The sequence below is a fragment of the Panthera pardus genome, unplaced genomic scaffold, assembly GCF_024362965.1.
Source record: "Panthera pardus isolate Hobbes unplaced genomic scaffold, ASM2436296v1 HiC_scaffold_12, whole genome shotgun sequence".
Taxonomy (NCBI): Eukaryota; Metazoa; Chordata; class Mammalia; order Carnivora; family Felidae; genus Panthera; species Panthera pardus.
Window position 1 is genome coordinate 56,200,777 of NW_026526677.1, and position 16,275 is coordinate 56,217,051.

At 43.3% G+C, this 16,275-nt stretch overlaps 1 protein-coding gene and 1 non-coding gene across 3 annotated transcripts in view; both read right to left on the bottom strand.

Annotated features, from left to right (window-relative positions):
• The window catches only part of CLPB (caseinolytic mitochondrial matrix peptidase chaperone subunit B), a 142,232-nt gene extending 140,472 nt beyond the window's left edge, over positions 1 to 1,760 (bottom strand). The window contains exon 1 of one of the 2 annotated variants that reach the window (XM_019449704.2): positions 1,234 to 1,760. In XM_019449704.2, the coding sequence (XP_019305249.1) occupies positions 1,234 to 1,633 (400 nt within the window). In that variant the 5' untranslated portion in view covers positions 1,634 to 1,760. The remainder of the gene's footprint in view (positions 1 to 1,233) is intronic. The other variant, XM_019449705.2, reaches the window with a different exon arrangement.
• Positions 1,761 to 4,804: 3,044 nt separating this feature from the next.
• Positions 4,805 to 4,910, bottom strand: LOC128776270 (U6 spliceosomal RNA). Its single transcript, XR_008421358.1, has one exon. It is a non-coding gene; the product is annotated as a U6 spliceosomal RNA (small nuclear RNA).
• Positions 4,911 to 16,275: the final 11,365 nt, after the last annotated feature.

Here is a 16,275-nt window from a genome sequence, read left to right on the forward strand (position 1 = left end):
TTGTCTGACACCCAGGCCCCACTCCATCTGCTCTCACCTCATTCCAAAAACGCCCTGTCCTCCACCAGGCTGGCTACCCTGCTAACCTCTATACACATCATGCTGACCTGTGAATCCCTTATCTGTGAAGCCTTCGCATAAAACAGAATCCAACTCAAGACACATTTACTGCATACCTACTAAGTTCCAGATGCTATCTATGGTGGACAAACGATGTGAAAGTATTAGGGAAAGGGGCTGGTATCAACCTGAAAAAAAGATAAGCTGCATTCCTTGCTCAATTGGAGCTCACACTATCGCTCTCTTTTTCATCTCTTGCCTCATCCTACAGAACTCAAGTTCAAATTCCCCATCCTCTAGGGGTCTCCAATCTTCCAGGAATGCTTTCCTGACCCTACTGGCCCTCCAATCCCCCAACAACACACTGTCAGACCACTCACCACACCCATAGGCCTAACTGCCTGCACTGTCTCCTTAACTGACTTTTTGTTAGGAGTTCAAAACCTCCCAAAATTGGGCTCACAGAAGGTATTAAAAAAAAAAAAATGCTCAAAGTTATAGAATTATAGCATGCCTAGTCCTCCTGCCAACTGTCCCACCTGGCAGGATCACCTCACACCTGAGACCAGGCACAGCAAAACCCGTGGGAGTCTGATGGGCAGACCCACGCTGCTGAACTCCAAGAGTCAAAATAACAGCACTGTAAGATTACTGAGAAATCATTCTTTACTGTGTAAGGGGTGGCGGGGGGGGGGGGTGGGGGGGGGGGGGGTGAAGCCAGAGAGGAGCAAGGGGTGAGCAGTGGCAAAGCTGGCATTGAAACCAAGTCTCTACTTCCTTTCTTAGGCCACCTTACAAGGAAAACTTCACTAAATTACCCAGTGGTTGCCGTTAGAACACACCGTGGTTTCCTGGAGGCCTCTTAAGAGAGGAATTGGACCAGGCAGAATATTAGACCATAAAGGGTCCATTCTCTAATTTTACATGTTTTGTCCATTGCACAGATGGACAAAGTAATGCCCAAAGGAGGGAGCTGACCTACGATGGGAAGTTACACAACTCACAGGCAACTGAGCTCTCCAGTTCACCACCTTGCCCCAGTAACCAGATGATGTCTGGGTTCCTCCAAGACTGAAGCTCTGCTGGTGTAAATCTACAAGCAACTCCCACCCTCAAGTCAGGACACTTCTCCCGCCTCTACCTTCCCCGAACCCAGACTGCCCCGATAATCACCCTTGTTGGACGGGCTCTTGCTGTAACAGTGAACCACTAGCGCCGTGGCCAAGGCCCACATGCTCAGTCCAGCCTTGTTGGGGACTCCGTTCCAGCTGTCCTGTCCCGGGAGTGTTTCTTCTGGGCTAGGAAGGCGTCCCCATGTTGTGGCTAGGAAGCACTGGGTCTCGGTGCGTTCTCCCTGACGCCCCCAGGTGGCTGCCCCTCCTCCGGTGAGGAAAGCCGGCGATGTTGCAGGGCGCCCCCCGACGGCCGCCCTCAGCCATTGCGGCTCCCCGCGGCCCGCGGTGGTTACAGCCTGGCCGGAGGCACTTCCATTTCTCCGCAGCGATGGGGACCTAAGCAGCTGGAGGAGGAGCCGCGGCGCCGGCGCTGTTCTCAACACCAGGGACCCCAGCATCGTGACAGCTGCTTCGATAACCCCCTGGTGCCGGCCCCTGTGCTGGCCGCGTCCAACATGGCTGCCGCGGCGCGTTCGAAGACGCCGCGAACGCGGTGGAATTCCGCGCTACTTCACGGGAGTGGTAGTCCACAGCCTTAGATTTTTCTGCAGCTGGAGAACAAATAAACTACACTTCCCAGAAAGCTGTGTTACTCGCGTCACAATGACTGCCGACTTAGAGGAGCCTAGGGCATGTTGGGAAATGGAGTTCGAGTGAGGGGGCGTGGTAAGAAGGGAAATGCCTAGGTGGGATGTGTCGATTAAAGTTAAGGTTCGAATATCCAATGGAAAAAAGACAGTCTTTTTAACAAATGGTGCTGGGAGAACTGGACAGCAACATGCAGAAGAATGAAACTAGACCACTTTCTTACACCATTCACAAAAATTAACTCAAAATGGATAAAGGACTTGAATGTGAGACCGGAAACCATCAAAACACTAGAGGAGAAAGCAGGAAAAGACCTCTCTGACCTCAGCCGCAGCAATTTCTTACTTGACACATCCCCAAAGGCAAGGGAATTAAAAGCAAAAATGAACTATAGGGACCTCATAAAGATAAAAAGCTTCTGCACAGCAAAGAAAACAATCAACAAAACTAAAAGGCAACCAACGGAATGGGAAAAGATATTTGCAAATGACATATCAGACAAAGGGCTAGTATCCAAAATCTATAAAGATCTCACCAAACTCCACACCCAAAAAAACAAATAATCCAGTGAAGAAATGGGCAGAAAACATGAATAGACACTTCTCTAAAGAAGACATCCAGATGGCCAACAGGCACATGAAAAGATGCTCAACATCGCTCCTCATCAGGGAAATACAAATCAAAACCACACTCAGATACCACCTCAAGCCAGTCAGAGTGGCCAAAATGAACAAATCAGGAGACTATAGATGCTGGAGAGGATGTGGAGAAACGGGAACCCTCTTGCACTCTTGATGGGAATGCACACTGGTGCAGCCACTCTGGAAAACAGTGTGGAGTTTCCTGAAAAAATTAAAAGTAGATCTACCCTATGACCGAGCAATAGCACTGCTAGGAATTTACCCAAGGGATACAGGAATACTGATGCAGAGGGGCACTTGTACCCCAGTGTTTATAGCAGCACTTTCAACAATAGCCAAATTATGGAAGGAGATTAAATTTCCATCAACTGATGAATGGATAAAGAAATTGTGGTTTATATACACAATGGAATACTACTTAGCAATGAGAAAGAATGAAATATGGCCCTTTGTAGCAACATGGATGGAACTGGAGAGTGTTATGCTAAGTGAAATAAGCCATACAGAGAAAGACAGATACCATATGTTTTCACTCTTATGTGGATCCTGAGAAACTTAACAGAAACCCATGGGGGAGGGGAAGGAAAAAAAAAGAAAAAAAAAGAGGTTAGAGTGGGAGAGAGAGCCAAAGCATAAGAGACTCTAAAAAAAATAATAAATAATAAAAAAAAAATAAAGGTTCGAGTGGCAGAGCTTTCTGCCACGTTCAGTTAAAATACGCGACGCAGTTTCTGACTACTGCAAGTTAAACAGGGATCTTCAGCAGAAGCCTGTTATGAAATGTATGCTTATTTCTTTTAGCTTATTTCTCTTTACAGCCTGGGATAGCTTTTCAAAAAATGTCTAGGGTAACCAGTCTACCTGTAATAGCAATTCTCTTTATTTTCCTACACAGACTTCCTTTCAGTTGAAGAGCTAACTCCTAGTCTTGCTTTCTCACTTGAGGTATTTTCAAAGAGTTTGCATCTCATGGTGGCTGCGTGCGGGAAGTTGGGCAAGGAATGTTATTCCTGTCTACAGAAAAGGGAATTTGGGCTCAGAGGTTCAAAAAATTGCTAATAAATCGATAAGTAAAGCTCAGGTCTTCTAGCTCGGAAGAATACCTGCACCCTCATTTCTTCCCCTCTCTTCTAAACTACACACAGGCGGGCAAAGGAGGAAGCTCTTTTTTTATGGCAGTCCCATCTCTTATTCCTGCATTTCCTTTAAGTCTCTGCTCAAACTTCACATTATCAGAGCCTTCTCTGACGATTTAAATTAGCAATCCTCTCCCCCCACTCCCACCATCTTGCCTACTTTTTCTTCACAGTACTTACCACCTGCCATACTGAAAACTCGTTTTGCTTACTGTCTTTCGGTGGTAGAACGTGAGCCCCAGGAAACAGGGACTTTGTTTTTTCTCTTCTACATTACTAGCACCCAGAACGATATCTGGAACAAAAAGAGCTACTCAATAAATATTTGTTCGGTAGAAGGATTACTCCCACCTTATTATCGTGGCAAAATGAATATAAGCTTTGGAGTGCAGCAGACCTGGATTTCAATTTTGACTCTTGCATTTACTGCATGTGTGACCTTGGACAAACTCCCTTCCCTTTCTCATTGTTAATTTTCTCATTATCAACGGTCGTATTCTACCTACCTTCAAGAGGATTGCTTGTATTGGGGCACCTGGGTGGCTCAGTCAGTTGAGCATACATCAGCTCAGCCATGATCTCACGGTTTGTGAGTTTTAGCCCCTGCACCCCGCGTTGGGCTCTCTGCTGTCAGTGCGGAGCCCACTTCAGAGCCCCCTTCAGATCCTCTGTCCCCTCCCTGTCTGCACCTCTCCCACTCGCTCTCAAAAAATAAAAACAAAAGACATTAAAAAGGAGATTCCTTGTATTAAATGAGATCACCACTGTCCCTGGCTCACTTTAGGTCTTGAAGAAACGGCAGCTGGCATTGTTTTCCCCGCTCTCGGGGTGCATTGGATTCCCTACTCTAAACTTATTTCTTTTTGAAGTTTTTAATTTAAATTCCAGTTAGTCAACATAGTAATACAACACTTCTGTACAACACCTGGTGCTCATCTCAGCAAGTGCCCCCCTGAATCCCCATCACCTATTTTACCCATTCCCCCGCCCACCTCCCCTCTGGGAACCATCAGTCTGTTTTCTATAGTTAAGACTCTGTTTCTTGATTTGCCTCCCTCTCTTCCTCCTCCTCCCTTTGTCTGGTTTCTTGCATTCTTCATATGGTATACTTATGTGTGGTATTTGTCTTTCTCTGACTTATTTCACTTAGCATAACACTCTCTAGTTCCATCCATGTCATTGAAAATGGAAAAATTTCATTCTTAAAAATATGGAACGCTCATAAATCTGCATGTCACCCTTGCACAGAGGCCATGCTAATCCTCTCTGTATCGTTCCAGTTTTAGTATAAGTTCTGCCAAAGCAAGCACTTTACTCAAAACTTCTTGGGAGCAGAGATGGAATTTCTCATTTCTTCATCCTTTAGTAAGGCACTCAGCAAATAGCTGTTAAACAAAGGAGCCTGCTTGGGATTCTGTCTCCCTCTCTGTCCCTCCCCCGCTTGCTCTCTCCCTCTCTCTCAAAACAAATTAAACTTAAAAAAAAGAAAAGCATTTTGACCTTCCTATTTTAAGAGATTCCCAGGGCATCTTGTCTTATTAGCCACTCTACTCACTAGAACAGCTTCACCCTCCCTGTATTCTTTTTTTTTTTTTTTAATGTTTATTTATTTCCGAAGGAGAGAGGGACAGAGCATGAGTGGAGGAGGGGCAGACACACACACACACACACACACACACACACACACACACACACAGAAGTCAAAGCAGGCTCCAGGCTCTGAGCTGTCAGCACAGAGCACGACCCAGGGCTCAAATCCACAAACCTCAAGATCATGACCTGAGCCGGAGTCGGACACTCAACCGACTGAACCACCCAGGCGCCCCTCCCTCTCTCCCTGTATTCTTAGAATGCTTGCACTTCCCAATTTAGGCTTGGTCTCAGCCAGAGGAGCAATCTCTGAGCTCCCATTACCAGGTGGGTCACAGGATGGTGTGAGTATGCAGAGCTCAGCCCCTCCTTACAACAGGCGCTTTCCAGAGCACTTCAGCTTACTGCGCAACTTACAATCACTGGGTAATTCTCAAGGCATTTCCCCATTGATTCCCTCATTTGATTTTCACAAAAAACATCCGTGAGGGGAGCAAGGCAAGCTTGAAGAAGACCTAAAGTAATTTAAAAAATTAGAGTAGGAAAGCTTTCTGGGTGTGACACAAAACTCAAAACCCACAATAGAAAGTTTAGATATATTTGACTCTACAAAAAAGTAATTCTGATGAAAAAATAGCAAAAACACTGAAAAATAAATGACAATATGGGGGAAAAAACCACATTTGCACCACAGTGATGAAGAGCTAACTTATACAGAAAACTCCTATAAAATATACAAAAGACCTACCATACAAGACAGAAATGGACAAAGGCAATGCCTATGCTAGCTTATACCATGGCTTTATGCAAAGTAAAGAACAAGTCTCCCTGAGGATGAATTAGAAAAAGGGGCCCCCATGGGGTCCTTGGGTGGCTAGGTTGGTTAAGCATCCAGACTCTTGATTTTGGCTCAGATCATGATATCAGGAAATTGGGCTCCGTGCTGGATGTGCAGCCTGCTTAAGATTCTGTCTCCCTCTTCCTCTGCCCCTCCCATGCTTGTGCTCTGTGCATGCACGTGCGCTCTTAGGAAAAAGAAAATAAAACGGGCCCCCGTAGCACGCACAACTAGGTGAATAGCGCACTGCCAGATTTCAGCTTCCACATCCATGAACTGCATATCCAAACTTAGTAGCCTTGAGCAAAGGAATTAATCGAAGAGCTCACAAGAAAAAAAAAAATACAAGTTGTATTTAAACATGAAAATATGCTCAACTACACCTGGGATAAGAAATGTACAAATTAAAGCTATATTGATCCATATCTTACACCATAAACAAAAATCATCTCAAAATGGATTACAGACCTAAATGTAAAAACCTAAGCTCTAAAACTTCCAGAAGAGGGGCGCCTGGGTGGCTCAGTTGGTTAAGCGGCCGACTTCGGCTCAGGTCATGATCTCGCGGTCCGTGAGTTCGAGCCCCGCGTTGGGCTCTGTGTTGACAGCTCAGGGCCTGCAGCCTGTTTTGGATTCTGTGTCTCCCTCTCTATGACCCTCCCCCGTTCATGCTCTGTCTCTCTCTGTCTCAAAAATAAATAAACGTTAAAAAAAAATTAAAAAAAAAATAAAACTTCCAGAAGAAAACATGAAGAAAATCTTTCTAATATTCAGTAAGACAAAGATTTCTTAGATACAATACCGAAAACATGATCCATTTTTAAAAAGATAAAACGTGACTTTGTCAAAATTGGGAACTTTCGCTCCTCAAAAGCCGCGGTTAAGAGAATGAACAGAGAGGCCATGAAGGGGAGAAAATATTTGTAAATCATATATCCAATGAAAGACTTGTACCAGAATATAAAAAAGATTTTCAAAACTCAATACAGTAATAAGAAAATGACCCAATTTTTAAAATGGGGAAAATATTTGAACAGATACTTCGCCAAAGTGAAACAAGCACATGAAAAGACCCTTAATACCATTACTCATTAGGAAAATGAAAATTAAAACCACAGTAAGTTACCATTACATTATCTATTAGAATGCCTAAAATTAAAAAGACTGACTATACCAAATATTGGTGAGGATATGGAGCAACTGGAATGCTCATATACTGCTAACAGGAATGTAAAATGATAGAATCGCTATGGAAAACAGTTAGGCAGTATCCTTAAAAGTTAAGCACACATTTACCATGTGATCCAGCCATTCTACTTCTAGGAATTTACCCAAGAGAAATAGAAACCCATGTCCATATGAAGACTTGGTCATGAATATTTTATTTGTGGTAGTTAAAAACTGGAAACAAACAGGGCGCCTGACTGGCTCAGTTGGTAGAGCATGCAACTCTTGTTCTTGGGGTTGTAAGTTCAAACCCCTCATTGGATGTAGAGATTACTTAAAGATAAAATCTTTAAAACAACAACAAAAACTAACAGGTGATTACTTTTTAGAAATCTGCTGTAAGTAAAAAGAAACAAAAAATGCTTATTGAAACAAGAATGAATAAAGAAATTGTAGGGGCACCTGGGTGGCTCAGTCAGTTGAACGTCCAACTCTTGATTTCGTCTCAGGTCATGATCCCAGGGTCATGAGATCGAGCCCTGTGTTGGGCTCTGTGCTGAGCCTGGAGCCTGCTTAAGATTCTCTCTCTCTGTCTCTCTCTGTCTCTCTCTGTCTCTCTCTCCTTCTGTCCCTCTCCCCTATTCATGTGCTTTCTTTCTCTCTAAAATAAATTTCTAAAAAGCTATAAAATAAGGGGTGCTGGCTGGCTTACTTGGTGGAGTGTGCAACTCTTGATCTGACGATTGTGAGTTCAAGCCCCATACCAGCTGCAGAGATTGCTTAAAAATAAAATTAAAAAAAAAAAAAAACTAGAAAAACCACAAAACTATAAGATATGATTCACCTATCAGATTGGCAAATATATATTTTAATATGTTTTTTTGTTTTAAAATATATTCTAAGCATAAATATTACTTAAGTGTGTGTGTGTCTGTACGTATACATATATATAGTATATATGTATACTTAAGTATATAACATCTGTTGCAAGTTTGTGAAGTAAATGACACTCATATTGTTGACAGGAATGTAAATGGGTACAACCTCAACAAAGGGCTAGTTGACCAACAATATCAAACATTGGAATTTAAAATATAGATATACTTGCACATGTGTAAGATGAGGAATATTTTGAGATACTTGTAATAGCAAGAGGCAAGAGAAATATCTCAAACATTCCTCATTGGAAACAAGCTGAATATCCATCAATAGGAGTTTGATTAAATACATTAAGGTACAGCTAAAGTATGGAATATATTTTTTTAATGGAGTAAGCCTATCTCTTAATATGGAACGCGCTGAAGTATTTTAAGTAGGAAAAAAAAGGCACTGAACAGTCGTATACAACCATTGGTGTTATTTGAAAACTAGATATAGGGGCACCTGAGTAGCTCAGTCAGTTAAATATCTGACTCTTGATCTCAGCTCAGGTCTTGATCTCAGGGTCATGCACATTGGGCTCCATGCTGGGGATGAAGCCTACTTGGAAAAGAAAAGAAAGAAAAGAAAAGAAAAGAAAAGAAAAGAAAAGAAAAGAAAAGAAAAGAAAAGAAAAGAAAAGAAAAGGAAAGAAAAGGAAAGGAAGGGAAAGATAAAGAAAAGAAAAGAAAAGAGAAAAAAGAAAAGAAGGAAGGAAGGAAAGAAAGAAAGAAGGAAAGAAAAAGGAGAAAGAAAACTAGAAAACTAGTTGTATACATTATGTGCTTAAATACTTAGAATATCTCTTGAAGGATAATAAAAATAGTTGCCTTTGGAGTGGACAATATGGAGCTGGGAGAGAAGTAGTGAGGAAAGGAGAGTTTACATTTTCGGCATTTTGTACCATGTCCATATATCACGTATTCAGTTAAATCAACCAATAAGATAGCCAACCAATTTCTCTTATTTCTTTTTCTTTTGTTTTGTAGTTGTTATTTGTGTTTTAATTTCTCTTATTTCTATATCAATATTCACTTTAACTTCCAGCACCAGCTAGGAGTACATTTAATTTCATTCACACTGCCGCATTATTTCTCATGTGGAAACACTGCCATCTTGTGGACTTTTAAGATAGTGCTGCTAAAAATATTAAAATCATTCCATTTCACTCCACTCCATTCCTCCCAACAAATATTTGTTGATGCCTACCGTGTGCATTTGTCCAATCGTTTAAAGCTGACAAAGTTTCAGTGATATTCAACCTCATTTACAGAACATCTGTGAAGCGCCAGGCACTGAAACTACAATCCCAAAAAAGTCTGGGAGATCTGGCGGGGAGTGGGGGGAGGTGTCTCCAGACGTCATTGCATAGCTGTTAAGCGCTACAGCAGAGATAATTCAGGTTTCCCTGGGAGCCCACAGCAGGCTGAGTGTCCGGGGAAGAGACATCTGAGCAGAGTTCTGCAGGAAGAGCCACAACTGACCCCCAAAAAGGGAATAAAGTAGCTTGCTTGGGGGGCGCTTGGAGAATGGGTTACTGCAAAGGGAACAATGAAAATTCACAGAAACAATACATTTTTTTCAATGCACAGTTGAGGAACTGTGTGTGCAGTGTGGCTAAAGCACGGAATATGAGAGACTAAGAGGTGAGAAATGAGGCTTCATTTCATAACCAGAGAGGTTAAAGCAACTTAACCAGGTTCTCTCAGCAAGTACACGCTGCACCAAGAAATTTTGTAAGTATTTTTATAACTTTTTTAAAGTTTATTTATTTTTGAGAGAGATAGAGACAGAGTGAGGGGTAGAGGGACAGAAATAGAGGGAGAGAGAGAATCTCAAGCAGGCCCCATGGTGTCAGCAAAGAGCCCAACATGGCACTCAATCTCACAAAACTGGGAGATCATGACCTAAGCTGAAACCAAGAGTCAGACACTTAACGGAATGAGCCACCCAGGTGCCCCTGCACCAAGAATTTAAACCCAGATCTAAATAACTCCACTGCTTCTCCTCTTTCTCACCAGTAATATTTTGCTCTGTGAGCCTTTCCAGGGCCCCATGCCTAATGCTCTGCTCCTCCAGACCCGGACTCAAAGGTGGGGCTCCTCTCTCCCTCCCTCCCTTCCTTTTTTCCTTCCTTCCCTCCTTCCCTTCCTTCCCTTTTCATAATGCTTGTTTCTGTAGCCTTGGTACTAGGGAGAAGCAAGGGAAGGCTTTTTAGATCACAAAGTGATAATTCAGTCTCAGAGGAACTCTCCACTCTGGTTTTTGTTGATTCTGGTCATGTTGATAATAAAGGAGAGTGACTGCATCAGAGCCTCTCTCCATCCCCCCAGCTTAGTAAGGCCAGGGTCTTGTCTGGGGCAGAGTGGGGTGAACCTCAGCATTGAAGCTGTGTCTCTGGGTAGTGGCCCTACATCTATCCATGTGAAAATGAACATGTGTGTGTGTGTGTTTACTGAACATTACTGTGAGCAAGACTCTACTTTTGTGCTTATGATATATTATATTGCTTAACTCCAACAACAATCCTGTGAGGACAATATTATCTCCATTTTACAGATCAGAAAACCACCAAAGTGTGGAAGTGGTAAATAATTTCACCAGTGTCACCCCTGCCTGTAAATGGCAAAACTGGGTCTCAGGTGGTCTGAATCCAAAGCCCAGACTCTTGATCACTACAAAACCCTGGCTCGCAGGAAGTAAGTGACATAGATGTAATAGACACTTCTGAAATGTGCCTTAGGTTTGGAGGAAGAAAAGAACCAAAAGGATCATCAACACTGTGCCGAGTCAATATGATACATTCCGAGCTAGGGTATGAGGATGTACTCCCGCAGAACGGAACCAAATTAAAGTGAGGAAGAAAAACTCCCAACCCGAAGGAGTTCCCAGATGCTCAGCTATATGGCCAGCTCTACCCTGAGAGCTGGTGGAATGATCACTGTTGCTTCTCCAAGCTCAAAGGGGCTCTGGTCTCTCTGACAGGCACAATACAAACCCCTTCTCATTCATCTGACATTCTTTAATACATAACTTAACTAGAAAGCAGACAGAACAAAATCTTAAAAGGGGAAAGGAACAGATGAAATTCTAGAGTGCATATTTTCAATAGTAAGGAGGGTGAACTCTGGCCACAGATCTGCTTGGCTGGCCCTTCTCCCTGGGCACCTGAACTCCTGCCCCTTCCCCCAATCTCATCTTTGTCTTGCTTGGATTGTGGAGCAAGCTCCTTTATCTCCTGTCACAAATGGCTTCTGTGGAAGCAGAAGCTGGAGTGTGGGTAACCAGATGGTTATTAGGGAATGTTGAAAATAAGACAACAGGTCCAAAACAAAGTTGCTTGTGCTAAGCCCATGTCACCAAACTGAGACTTAATTTAATTACCGTTTTGGCTCCCCCAGAAATGGAATCTTAAACCAGCCAATCAGGAATCGCCTGAAGTAATCTGCCAGACAAACCCCTGCCATCCGCTATTGAATGTAACCTCTCAGTAACCAATCTGGTTTTTTGCCTAGTAAAACTTCCTTGTTCCTGCTCCCTTCTGCCTATGAAAGTCTCCCATTTCGTGCAGTTTCTCAGAGCTCCTTTTTTTTTTTTTATTAATAATTTATTTATTTTGTAATTTACATCCAAGTTAGTTAGCATATAGTGCAACAGTGATTTCAGTAGATTCCTTAATGCCCCTTACCCATTTAGCCCATCCCCCCTCCCGCAACCCCTCCAGCAACCCTCTGTTTGTTCTCTATATTTAAGAGTCTCTTATTTGTGCCCCTCCCTGTTCTTATATTATTTTTGTTTCCCTTATGTTCATCTGTTTTGTATCTTAAAGTCCTCATATGAGTGAAGTCATATGATATTTGTCTTTCTTCAACTGACTAATTTCACTTAGCATAGTACCCTCCAGTTCCATCCACATAGTTGCAAATGGCAAGATTTCATTCTTTTTGACTGCTGAGTAATACTCCATTGCATATATACATACCACACCTTCTTTATCCAGTCATCCATTGATGGACATTTGGGCTCTTTCCATACTTTGGCTATTGATGATAGTGCTTCTATAAACATTGGGGTGCATGTGCCCCTTCAAAACAGCATACCTGTATCCCTTGGATAAATACCTAGTAGTGCAATTGCTGGGTCGTAGGGTAGTTCTATTTTCAATTTTTTGAGGAACCTCCATCCTGTTTTCCAGAGTGGCTGCACCAGCTTGCATTCCCACCAGCAGTGCAAAAGAGATTGTCTTTCTCTGCATCCTCGCCAACATCTGTTGTTGCCTGAGTTATTAATGTTAGCCATTCTGACAGGTGTGAGGTGGTATCTCATTGTGGTTTTGATTTGTATTTCCCTGATGATGAGTGATGTTGAGCATTTTTTCATGTGTCAGTAGGCCATCTGGATGTCTTCTTTGGAGAAGTGTCTAGTCTTGTCGTTTGCCCATTTCTTCACTGGATTATTTATTTTTTGGGTGTTGAGTTTGATAAGTTCTCTATTGATTTTGGATATTAACCATTTATCTGATATGTCGTTTGCAAATATCTTCTCCCATTCTGTCGGTTGCCTTTTAGTTTTGCTGATTGTTTCCTTCGCTGTGCAGAAGCTTTTTACTTTGATGAGGTCCCAAAAGATCATTTTTGCTTTAGTTTCCCTTGCTTCCAGAGACATGCTGAGTAAGAAGTTGCTGTGGCCGAGGTCAAAGAGGTTTTTTCCCGCTTTCTCCTCAAGGATTTTGATGGCTTCCTGTCTTACATTTAGGTCTTTCATCCATTTTGAGTTTATTTTTGTCTATGGTGTAAGAAAGTGGTCCAGGTTCATTTTTTAATTAAGAATTTTTTTTTAATGTTTATTTGTTTTTGAGAGAGAGACAGAGCATGAGCAGGGGAGGGGCAGGTAGAGAGGGAGACACAGGATCCCAAGCGGGCTCCAGGTTCTGAGCTGTCAGCACAGAGCCCAACGTGGGGCTCAAACCCAGGAACAGTGAGATCAGGACCTGAGCCAAAGTCAGACGCTTAACCAACTGAGCCACCCAGGTGCCCCCAGGTTCATTTTTATGCATGCCACTGTCCAGTTTTCCCAGCACCATTTGCTGGAAAGACTGTCTTTATTCCATTGGATACTTTTTCCTGCTTTGTCAAAGATTAGTTGGCCATACATTTGTGGGTCCATTTCTGGGTTTTCTATTCTGTTCCATTGATCTGAGTGTCTGTTTTTGTGCCATCAGAGCTCCTTTCTATATGCTAGATTGGATGCTGCCTGATTCATGAGTCATTGAATGAGGCCAATAAGATCTTAAAATTTTAGTCTGCTGAATTTTGTTTTTCCACAGGATCCACACCTGTAAAGATGGGGTGGGGTGGGAGGAGGGAGCAGGGTCAGGCAGAAGAAGAAACTAAAGTACTAAACAGACCTGCCCAAGTCTTGGTCAACCTGGAATTACTCTGAAATATTGCCTATCTGTGTCCTGTGTCCAGCTGGAATGGCTCACTCAATCACTGCTAAGGGCTGCTTAGGCAGATCCTGAAAGAGCTGACGGCTACATCTGTCTGCTGACTACATTCTCTGCATTCCCCTTCCTTGAAGGGGGACCTGAGCGTATGTCTCCATGACTACCAACATGCGTAACGTTATTCACTCACGTATTGATCATTCAGTGTGCTATGTGTTAGTTGCTGTGCTGACTGCTGGAGGGCAGGAGAGGATAAGGGACAGAGCAGAAGTGAATCCTATCCTCAGGTTTAGTCTAGAAGAGGAATCAGATACTTATGGAGCAGGGTGGTATATCCAGAGAGCAGCAAGAGTGTCTAGACAAGAGTCACTGCTCTAGCTGGGGGTGACCTCTGCCAGGGGTCCTTCTCAGTCGAGCTTTTCAAAAGGAATCTATATCTGGGGCACCTGGTGGTTCAGTCAGTTGAGTGTCCAACTCTTGACTTTGGCTCAGGTCATGATCTCACAGTTTCCTGAGTTCCAGCCCTGTGTCGGGCTCTGCACTGACAGCACAGAGCCTGCTTCGGATTCTCTCTCTGCCCCTTCCCTGCTTGTGTGTGCTCTCTCAAAATAAATAAACTTAAAAAAAAAAAAAAAAAAAGGATTCCACATCCTATTTGTCCAGTCCTATTCTCTCACCACACCGATGTCATCTGTGTCCTCCCCTCCCTTCCACTGAAACTGCTCTTTGTGAGAATACCTTCCCGTCCAACTCTCTCCCCAGTGAGAGTCTGTGTAGTCTTGGTATCTGAATGTTGCGGTTGTTGTACCGGATTCTATTAGCCCCTTGACTGAGAAGGCACTAAGAGGAGGTAGATAGAGCAAGCGGTTTCTCTCTCTTGAACTAAATGTAAAGAGCCAGAGGTCTAAGAGGGCAGACGGAGAGGGATTTTGCAGCAGGGAAAGAGGAAGTCATCTTTGAGTCCTGGAGAACAAGCTGCATTTGGGAAGCGAGATTTTGAAATAATACTACACTGCTTGTTCTCCAGAGCCCAAAGACGCCACTTACCTACCTTCCCACTCCCCTGCTCCAAATGCTCTCTCCATTCTGCCCTCTTAGACCTCTGGCTCTTTACATCTAGTTCCAACTAGTGGGCTGTAGCTTATCTCAGTAATCCTTGTACACTAAATCTTTCATAGACGTTGCAGCTGGCTATCATCTTTCACAGAATGGATTTAATGTGGGATCCAAGGGGATCTCAGTGGTGCAAGGAGTAACCACAACAGAGCCTATGATGGCCTGTGTCACATCTCCTTAGCTTACCTGATTTCAGCCGTTACTGCGGCTGACAGTTCTTTGTGATGGCAAACTCATCTTGTGCTGACAGCATCCCACCTCAAGCAGGAGTCTGCTGGCCTCATCACTTAATGTTTCAGTTTCTGATATTCGATCTCCACCAGAACCCAATGGCAAGTTAAGATTTGCTTTTCAAATGGAAGACAGCCAGCAGAAAGGGTATAGTTTTACTTCAGTCCTCTAAGGGTCTGCACTGTGATTATCTTCTTGGGGTTTTGGCAGAGGCTCGTGCTCTCTTGTTACAGACACTTCCCATACCATTGGGTCTGCTAGGTCTCACGACCAACCTAGGCCTGCTGCAGAGCCTTTTCTGGCCCTGGGCCCCACACAAAACTGGAAATCTTGTAGATTATCTGGTAAACGGGTTGGAGCAACATGCTCCAAAGTAGTATATATGTTGCCTCCAAAATCCAAACAGGCTTATTACCAAGATTTATGCCTCTTTAGTCATGGTGGTCAATTCAAGATGAAGCAACCCGTGTCTCATTTTAACAGCTATATTTCAACATGTCCCAGGCACCTCGACCCCTAGAAACTTCATCCACGTGTCAGGTCCCTGAGTTTTCACAGAGTTTTTCTCGTATCTTCTGGAATGCCCATGTCCTACCAAAATATCTAGCATGTTTACTACTTCCTGCTCAGCAGGTCCAATGAGCATAGTGTCATCAATGTAATGGACCAGCATGATGATCTGTGGGTTATCAAGATGATCGAGGCCTCCTCTGGCTATATTATTCCAGAAAGCCAGAGGTTGACATAACCATGAGAAAAAAATAGTGAAATAATACAGCTGTCATGCCACATCACGGCAGATTGCTTTTGGATTGAAAACAAAACATTTTCCAGATGCCAGGAGCTATATCGATTTGCTCCAATAAAGACATCACATCCAGGTTGCAGCTGTAATTGAATTCACTAGCTGAATATGTGTATAATAATCCATAGTCACTCTCCAGAATCCATCAAGCTTTTGCATCTGCCAAAAGGACAAAATAAATGGGGTTGTGGTAGGAATAACTAGTCTGTATCTTTCAAGCTCTGTTGGTGGTGCTAATCCTTGCAATTTCCTCAGGAATGCATCACTATAATGATGCCAGGGAGGAAGGTGGTTTTGTCTCTTCATTAGCTAGAATGCATAAGTCTGGGCAACTACAAGGTGGTTGAAGTAGGATTGTCCCTGATCACCATTATTCCCAATGACCCACTTACAGAACTCATGTTTTCTATTCCGTAATCTTAGGGCCTAACAAGTTCCTATTCGTGTGTGTGTGTGTGTGTGTGTGTGTGTGTGTGTGCGCGCGCGCGCGCGCTTCTACCAGGTAACTAAAGGCTATGATTGTGGTTTGGTCACTCTGAGCTCCTAATGCCATTGGACCAGCAG